The following is a 9516-nucleotide window of genomic DNA, read 5'->3' as shown; positions in this document are numbered from 1 at the left end:
TTTTTTTTTTGTTGTTGTATTTTCATTTTGGTTACTGCTCTATATATCTGTTGTGGTTGCATGCAGTATTTGGGTTTTCAATTTTATTATTTTTTTAAATTCCCAAAAAAACTGAACATAAGTGGTCGATTTTTCTATATATATATATATATATTTGCAAAATATCGACCACATGTGGTAGGTTTTTCTAAGTTTATTTTTTTGTAAAAAATCGACCACAAGTGGTCGATTTTTAGTTAAATTAATTTTATAAAGAAATGACCACATGTGGTCGGTTTATTTTTTCCTAAAATTAATTTTTTCATTTAAATAAAATAATAATAAATTTTTAAAATGAATATATATATTTTTAAAAAACCTACCACTTGTGGTCGGTTTTTAAAAAAGCTACCACTACTTTTTCGATCAAAAATTTTGGTCGGTTTTGTGGTCGGAAAATGAGAAAAACTGACCACTTGTAGTAGGTTTTTGTGGTCGGATTTCCTCTTTTTTTTTAGTAGTGATCTAGCATTTGTAAATTAAAATAAAACAATAAGATAATAAAGATATCAAAACAATACAATTAAACATAACCTTTACACAAGAAATTTTTCAAAGCCAACCAACAACCTGTAAACTATAAAAAATATATATATAATAGTGATTACAAAACTTTGATTTTGATCCAACTAATTCTTGTCTGAGCTAAAATTTTGACCCGAAAGAATAATTTTGAATGAAAAAAGAGAAGATGTATATATACACACATGTTGAATTTTATTATACTGACAAAAATAGTGAAGAAGTTGGGGGTTAGAAAATCAAGAATCCACTAATCTAGACATGCAATTGAATCAAGTTAGATGAACATCAATTATATTCTCCCAATGGGATAATCAGTTTGTTTTCTAGTTTAACGTACATCTCAATATTTTTAGAAGTATTTCCTTAATAGAGTACTATTTTAGGAGTATTTTTCTAATTGAACAGTAGAAAGAAAAATATTAATCAATTCTCTTACTATATATTTAAGGAGTCTCATATAATTTAGGAAGTCTGGTAGAAAGAAAAATATTAATTAATTCTCCTACCATATGTTTTAGGAGTCCCCATATGTTTTAGGAAGTCTAGTTAATATAGTAAAAAATAATTAAATAATAAATTAAAAAATAGTGAAAAGACAGTTTTGTCTAAAGGAAAGTCTTTTAATGAAGGACAAAAAGTTCAAATCACTTTTCTAAGGATATTTACACTTTTAATATATTATAATATTATAATATAATAATTATTTATATATATATATGTATGTATGTATGTATCCTATCTATTAGGGGGGCCAGTCAGGGGATCAATTACCCACCAACGCAGTTAGCTCATCGCACCAGACTTATTTAGTATACATGTGCTCTTTATATTTCCTGTGTGTTTTGAAAGTTATCGTACAACACTGCATTTACACCGTGTTGGGGTGTTACGAGGTTATGACGATGTGCATGAAGGTTTTGGTTTAAGCGATAGAAATGGTAAGGGGGTTCCTCTGTTGGATTTTGCGAGGGCTTTTGGGCTGGTGGTTGTGAATTCGAGCTTTCCGAAGAAGGAGGATCATCTAATTACCTTCGGAAGCGCGTTAGCCAAGACTCAGATTAACTTTCTGCTGCTTAGGGAAGAAGATAGGGTTTTGTGTAAGGACTGTAAAGTCATTTCAAGTGAGCACCTTTCGACCCAGCAGAGACTTTTAGTGATGGACTTGATTATTAAGAGGAGCAGGAAGAGTAGAGCCAAAGAGGGTCAAACCAGAATTAGGTGGGGTAGCTTGACATCGGTTAGTGCATAGGAGATAGGGGAGAAGTTGGCAAGAATGGGGGACGTGGATGGTATGAGGGATAAGGTTGCCAGTTGCATCACGAAGACGGCTAGAGAGGTGTTGGGTATTTCGAAGGGTCGGGCAGGTCGGTATATGGGGGACTGGTGGTGGAATGAAGAAGTTAAGAAGAAAGTGGAGATTAAGAAGGGGGCGTATGTTAAGTTGATTGAGAGTAAAGATGAAGAGGAGAAGCAGATGAGTAGGGAGGTTTAAAAAGTAGCACGAAAGAAGGCTAAAGTAGCAATTACGACTACTAAGACAGCAACGTTTGAGTGCTTGTATGCGGGGTTAAAAGAGAAAGGAGGGGGAAAAAGGTTGTATAGGCTGGCTAAGGCTAAGGAGAGGAAAGGTCGTGACCTCGATCAAGTGAAGTGCATTAAAGGGGAGGATGGTAGAGTTTTGGTGGAGGATGTTCACATTAAGAAGAGGTGGCAGAAGTATTTTCATAGACTTTTGAATGAGAAGAGAAACAGAGGCATTGAGTTAGGGGAGATGGAGCGCTCGAAGGGGAGCAGTGACTTCAGTTACTATAGATGTTTTAAGGTTGAGGAGGTCAGAGAGGCTATTCGTAGGATGCGGAGGGGTAGAGCAACGGGGCCTGACGAGATATCGATGGATTTTTGGAAGTATATACAGGTGTAGCAGGTTTAAGGTGGCTGACTGATTTGTTTAATGACATTTTTAAGACTACGAGAATGCCTGAGGCTTGGAGATGGAGTACGATGATTCCGTTATATAAAAACAATGGTCAGATTCAGAGTTGCAACAACTATATGGGTATTAAACAATTGAGTCACACTATGAAAATTTGGGAGAGGCTGGTTGAGCGGTGATTGAGGAGGTTCGTGTCTATTTTAGAGAACCAGTTTGGTTTTATGCTTGGTTACTCAACGACAGAGGCAATCCACCTGGTGAGGAGATTGTGGAGCAGTATAGGAAGAGGAAGAGGGATTTTCACATGGTGTTCATTGACCTGGAGAAAGCGTATGACAAAGTCCTTAAGGAGGTTCTTTGGAGAGGATTGGAGGTGAGAGGGATCCCGGTGGCGTACATCATAGCTATTAATGACATGTACGATAGAGGGAAGACCTGAGTGAGGACGCTAGGAGAAGACTCAAGGCATTTTTCGATCGAGATAGGATTGCATAAGGGATCGACTCTTAGCCCATTTTTGTTTGCTTTGGTGATGAACGTATTGATGCGGAGTATTCAAGGTGAGGTGCCTTGGTGTATGTTATTTGCAGATGATGTAGTGCTGATTGATGAGACACGGAAGGGTGTGAATAAAAGACTGAAGGTTTGGAGACAAACCCATGAATCTGAGGATTTTAGGTTGAGTAGGTCGAAGACGGAATATATGGAATGCAATTTTAGTGACTCGAGTCAGATGGAAGAAGTGGTGGAGAGGTTGGATTCTAGAATATTTGTAAGAGAGATAGTTTTAAGTATCTTGGGTCTATAATTCAGGGGAATGGCAAGATTAATGAGGATGTCTCTAAACGTATTAGAGCAGGTTGGATGAAGGGTGTTGTACGATAAGAAGGTTCCCCTTAAGCTTAAAGGCAAATTCTACAGAGTGGCAGTCCGGCCGGCCATGCTATATGGAGCGGAGTGTTTGCCAGTCAAAAACTCCCACATTCAACGATTGATGGTGGCAAAAATGAGAATGTTGCGTTGGATGTGTGGACTTACTAGAGGGGATAAAGTTAGGAATGAGACTATCAGGGAGAAGATGGGAGTGGCTTCGGTGGAGGACAAGTTGCGAGAAGAAAGGCTGAAATAGTTTGGACATGTGATGAGGAGGGGCACGGATGCCCCAGTTCGTAGGTGCGAGAGGTTAGCTTTTGATGACTTTAGAAGGAGTAGAGGCAGGCCGAAAAAATACTGGAGATAGGTAATTAGACATGACATGGAGCATCTTACTGAGGACATGACCCTAGATAGGAAGCTGTGGAGGTTGTGGATAAGGATAGAAGGCTATTGTGAGTGTGTGGGTTGTAGCAAGATGTTAGTAGAGATCTTGTGTAGCTGGGTTAGTAAGCATAGGATTGTGTCCATTAGTAGGAGCCCCTAGTTAGTAGGGTTTGTGTGGTTGGTGTCTTTGGTCTGTGGGTGTGTATTACTACAAGGTGGGTGTCCTATCTCTTTTTTCTTTTTTTCAGTTACTCATATTTCTCTTATTTCATATATCTATGATATCTATTTTATTATTGCTTAGTCCTTATTTACGTTATGTCATCCATCCTGCTTCATGTATCACTACGACCTTGTGTACTATTCTTTAGCCTAAGCCGAGGGTCTATCGGAAACAGCCTCTCTACTTCTTCGGAGGTAGTGACATGGACTACGTACATTTTACCCTCCCTAGACCTCACTTTATGAGAATACACTGAATTTGTTGTTGTTGTTGTTGTTGTTGTTGCGTTTACACCATGCACACCCGAAAAGTAGGAGTAGCGGTCCAAAAAATATTATATCATATCAAGATAGAACACTTAGAAATGTATATAAAACAATTAACAAAAATAGGCTTGTGAATTAGTACAACGGTCAAAATTACCTATTTAACTTGCACACATTATGTTAGTGTACGTAAAAATAATTTTAATTTATCAGAGTATTTAACATGCTCAGATGTTGTAGCAGATTTTCGAGGTTATATTAATTTATTTGTTGTTATGAATTATTTCTTGATGACTTAATTAATAGTGTGTAAAAAAATAGTATATTGTCCGTATATAGATTTAAACTAGAAAATACAACCCACACCCCATAGTGCCAAAGTTGTAAAATAGGAACATGAATAAAATAAAGTAGACAAAATACTCATATATAAAGTGATTGGATTAAATTAAACAACATGCAAGGGTCCATATGAATATCAATGTAGACAACATATTTCCCCTAGATTAACCAGTCACTAGATCTGCACCATTGGATAATTATCCAACTGAGCTAGTAAGATAACATCCAACATATATAGCAAATAGTACTGGGTTTTATTTTCATTAATACGTGAATTAAGCATTATTCATGATTTTATTTACTCTTAGACATCACTGGGAAGTTCCAACTTGGAATCGAAGGCCAGTTGTTGTTCTTCAAGATCACCATAGGGACGTTTTCCTCTCCAGTTACCTGGTGGATCATAATTGCAAATTATAAAATACGATCCGTTGTTGCAACGTACCCTAGCACAACCAAGACGTACCGAGTTTTGCCACACAACCTGAGTATAGTGTCCACATACTTTTTCTGGTGCACAAGTATTTGTATTATAATTGTACCATTGATTCTCATTGACCCACATTTTCACGGCACCAGCAGCATGGAGCTGAGGGTAGCCAACAGCTAGGTTTTCGCCGTAAGGGCCACTGGAGTGCTGCATCCGGCAATCCCCAATTCTTTTATTGGCATAATTTTGGGCAAAGGCCTCTAGCTTATTGTCCCATGTCATAGAGCCGACCCCAATTTGTCTACGAGCTTCATTGTGAGCGTTAAGATAATCTTGAGGAGAATCTTGAGCTTGTGATGAGTGAAATATAGAAAAGGTAATTAGAAAACAAACAATTAAGGAATTGGAGAGTCCCATTATGAGTATTGATGAGAATCAAGGAATAATTTGGGTGGGTTTTATATAGGGAAGAAGAGTCAAATAGTCTACAATTTGTGAAAGGGATTGAATATAATTGATAGTTTAGTTTCTCTCAATTTCAATTTGTTTGTAGTAATTTCCTTGATAGTTTATTTTAAAAAGTTCTTTTTTTTTTTAACAACTTTTAAATTTTTTTAAATTTTTATATGATATATTTAAGATCACAAGGTCAAAAGATATTTTAATACATTATTCATATTTCTAGTTTATCATTATAAAATTATTTTTTTTAAAAAAAAAAATTATATCAAATTAAAATCAGGTCAATAAGAAAAATTAAAACGACAAAATATAAATTGTTAACATAGTTCATATGAATGTCATGTCACATTATGCAACTATTTGTTGAAGTGATAATCAAGTACTATCACTGGTGAGTGGTGACTAGTCAATAGTCATTCTCTTTTTTTTTTTTTTTGGGGCGGGGTTGGTGAAGACTAGTCATTCTCGATAATACGTGATTGCTGGAACAACTCGACAAAATTGTCCATAACCCCTTCAATCTTTATCTGAAATTTCAACTACACGCTCAAATTTTATAAAAGTTTTATTACCTCTTTGAACCTTTTATAAAAAATCCTATTATCCCTTTGAACCTTTATTTTTGATATTTTGTGATTCTAAAATGCTGACCTATCCAAGAAGGTGTACACTTTCCTTAGGCGCGTGAAACTTGTCTAAAGTACACAAATCTGCATTTATTAAGCCATGTGTAAATTTATTTTTTTTTAATTTTCTTTTTAAAAAATCCTCATTTCTTAGCCATTAAATCCTCCATCTTTTTCCTTCTTTTTTTTTTTGTCATTTTCAAAGCTTGAAGTTTGAATTTTGTTGTCTACCATTTAAAAACTTTCAAATTCTAAATTAAAGCTTTAGGGTTAATAATTTTCTTCAAAAAGATTCAAAACAAAAAGGTTTTTTTGCCTTATACGTTTTGTTTCTTCTTCTGCTTCTCTTTCTCAAAACAAAAAGGTTCAAGAACTCATCAATGGTGTCCAAGATTAATTTCTCATCTCCAATTCATTTTCTTCTTCATCTTTCTCTATTTAATTCATGGATGTGTCCAAATATAAAATCCACAAAAAAATCTATTTATTTCATTTTAAACAGAAAATTCAAAATTTCATGAAAAATGATACAAAGTTACAAAAAAAAAGATGAAAATAGAGTTGATGAGATTCGTTCTTTTTTCTTAGAAAAAATTCACACCAATAAGCCTAAAGCACTAAATTTTCTTGAAGCAAAAAAATAAAAGAAAAAACGAGAGAGAAAGAAAGAGCTTCCTTTGCAAAATTAACAACAACAACAACAATTTATTCGATCTCCGACGCTTATTCCAACTTTTTAACTCCTCAATTCGACTCTAAAATTAAGCAAATCTAAAATAAAATTAACAAGATATACTTTTTCATTTTCAATTCCAAATTAAGAAGAAAGATTATTGTAGATTTTTCTTTGATCAGTTTAGATTTGATTCGGATTCTATGGCTTGAAATTCACGTAATATTTATTTGCAGTCATTTTCTTCACCATCTTGTTGCCTCTCCGATCGTTCAAAAAATGAAAGGTGAAGAATTTACAGATAAGGAAAAAAGAAAAGAGAAAGGAGAATGAAAAAGGAAAGAGAAAAAGAAAATATTAAAAGAAAAAGTAAAATAATTAATTTTTTATAATAAAATAAAATATTAGGTGGTAATATTATGTGGCATTACGTGGACAGCGTGATAATCACTTCCCAATACATATGTGGTTGTGAGTTTTTAAGGGGGTAATAATTTCAATTTTAAATAGATAGGGGGGTCATAGAAATCCCCTAAAGATGAAGTGTGCAGTTGAAATTTTGAGTATAAATTTGAGGAATTTTAGACCATTTTCTCGGAACAACTCCAATAAATCATTATTTTCTTTCATTTTATTCTTTGAACACAATATATTTTTTTTTGCATTGACTTGGAAAATAATTTTCAGGAACCCATTAAAGTCAGAGGGTGTTGCTAAAAGTCAAAAGTTAAAAAGTAGATGGTGGTTTATTTTTAATTTTTGTTTTTTTTTTATATATTTTTTAAGTACAAAAGTAAATATTTAAAAATTCTTTTTGTTTTTGTCAAATATATTTAAAAATAAAATAATATTTAAAAATTCAAAACACTTAAAAATAAATCAATTCAAATAGCTTCTTATATACTATGTCTAAGCTTGGGTAACGTAAATCTTACATGACATAGTTGAAGCAAGAAAACTGAGCTAGCTAATAAGATGTGACAAAATTAACTATCTAAGGTGTTTACATCAAATCAATGATTAATATATTATTAGATTTTTTTATAGTAATAATATTTGTACGAAAGTGTCATAATTGCTATAATATCAGTGAGTTGATGTTATAAATATAAATTGACATTTAAATTTTATTTAGCTATTACAAATAAAAATATGTAAATTAGATTTTATACGTGTTATGTTATAAATAAAAATTAAATACTTTTTAAATTTATATTCTCGATTAATTTCCATAATTCGTTAATAAAAAATTGAAAAGACTAAGACATAAATAATAAATTCAAAACTAGTTGTTCCATAATTAATGAACACTATTTTGATACAGTACTTTTCCTTTTAGACGATAATCATATTTGAAATTTTTCTATATTCATGATATTAATAATGATTATTACAAACATTTTAATATTTTATTTTATATTTAATATATTTCTTTTAAAATATTGCTACATAAATTTAAGTATGATTGTTACAGAAGGGTCATCTATTACGGATCCGACTCCTCTTCATTTTCACTCTTTCTATTTTTTTCAAGTTCTTATCTTGATTAGTGGCATATATATGACATAGTTTAAATTGAATGGATAAGGTTTAACTATTCTAAATAAATCTCTAATCATGATTTAGATAATAAATACATTATATATTTAGTTTAAAAAATTATTGTAATCCCACAATTTTAGCAACATATTATCATGTCCATAAATATAGCAACAAAAATTCTTTTCTTCCTAATTTTCTTTTATATAGCATCAAAAATTCTTTTCTTCCTAATTTTTTTTCATACTCATGGTCCAACTTTTAATTTCTATTTAAATTAAACTTTTTATCGCATTTTGGAACTTCCTCCTTAATAATTACTAGCTATTTATTTTCTTTAAAATAGACGAAATAAAATAGGAGAGCGGATAAGTTCTCCTACTTTATTTCACCTATGTTCCCCTTATTTATTTCACTCATTTTAAAGAAAATAAAACAGATGATTGTTAAAGAAAAAAATATTTTTGAAAAAATAAAACAATAAAAAAATTAATTTAGATTACGAGAGATTTCTCTCATTTTCCCCTATTTTATTTCACTTATTTCAAAGAAATTAAAATATCTAATTTAAAAAAAAAAGTTCCAAAAAGGTGATAAAAAGTTAATTTAAAATAGAAGAGCCGATTATTTCTCCTACTTTATTTCACCCACTTTAAAAAAAAAAAAAAGATAATTATTAAAAAAAAAGTTACAAAAAAAATAGAAAATAAAAAAAATTAATTGACAAATAAATTAAAAGATGGAATTCTTGCGTAGGAAGAGAATTTTTTTTGTCGCGTTATTTATGAACATATTTGTAAGAATGTGGGATCAAAATATTTTTTAAAACTAAATATATAATGTATTTATTATCTAAACTATAATTAGAGTTGTATTTTAGAATAATTAGATTTTACCCATTCAATTTGAACTATGTCATATGTTACCAATAGAAACTTGAAAAAAATGGAGAGAGTAAAAATGTAGAGGAGCCAAATCCATCTATTACAAAAAGCTAGCATACTGTTATAATGAATATTATTATTGTTATGAGAAGAATGTTGTTGTCATAGATAAATAAAATATAACATGAAAAATCAATTAGATAGAAAATGAAATTGTTATAATGAATGATCCTCATAATTAAATTTAACCTTTTTATAATTATTGAAACATATATATCTATTATGAAATATTGTTATAACGAATCCATTAATTT

General features: G+C 31.6%; 1 protein-coding gene across 1 annotated transcript; it reads right to left on the bottom strand.

The window, feature by feature from the left end:
• Nucleotides 1-4647: 4647 nt before the first annotated feature.
• On the bottom strand, nucleotides 4648-5500 carry LOC107840154 (basic form of pathogenesis-related protein 1). Its single transcript, XM_016683906.2, has one exon. The coding sequence runs from the start codon at nucleotides 5433-5435 to the stop codon at nucleotides 4893-4895; it is 543 nt and encodes a 180-aa protein (XP_016539392.2). The 5' UTR covers nucleotides 5436-5500; the 3' UTR covers nucleotides 4648-4892.
• Between the last annotated feature and the right edge of the window lie 4016 nt (nucleotides 5501-9516).

The sequence above is a fragment of the Capsicum annuum genome, chromosome 8, assembly GCF_002878395.1.
Source record: "Capsicum annuum cultivar UCD-10X-F1 chromosome 8, UCD10Xv1.1, whole genome shotgun sequence".
In the NCBI taxonomy this organism is placed as follows: Eukaryota; Viridiplantae; Streptophyta; class Magnoliopsida; order Solanales; family Solanaceae; genus Capsicum; species Capsicum annuum.
The sequence above is the reverse complement of the archived record's forward strand: the minus strand, read 5'-3'. Positions and strand labels throughout refer to the sequence as shown.

Coding starts and splice junctions, on each gene's coding strand:
- LOC107840154 (XM_016683906.2), bottom strand. CDS start 5,435: ATGGGACTCTCCAATTCCTTAATTGTTTGTTTTCTAATTACCTTTTCT.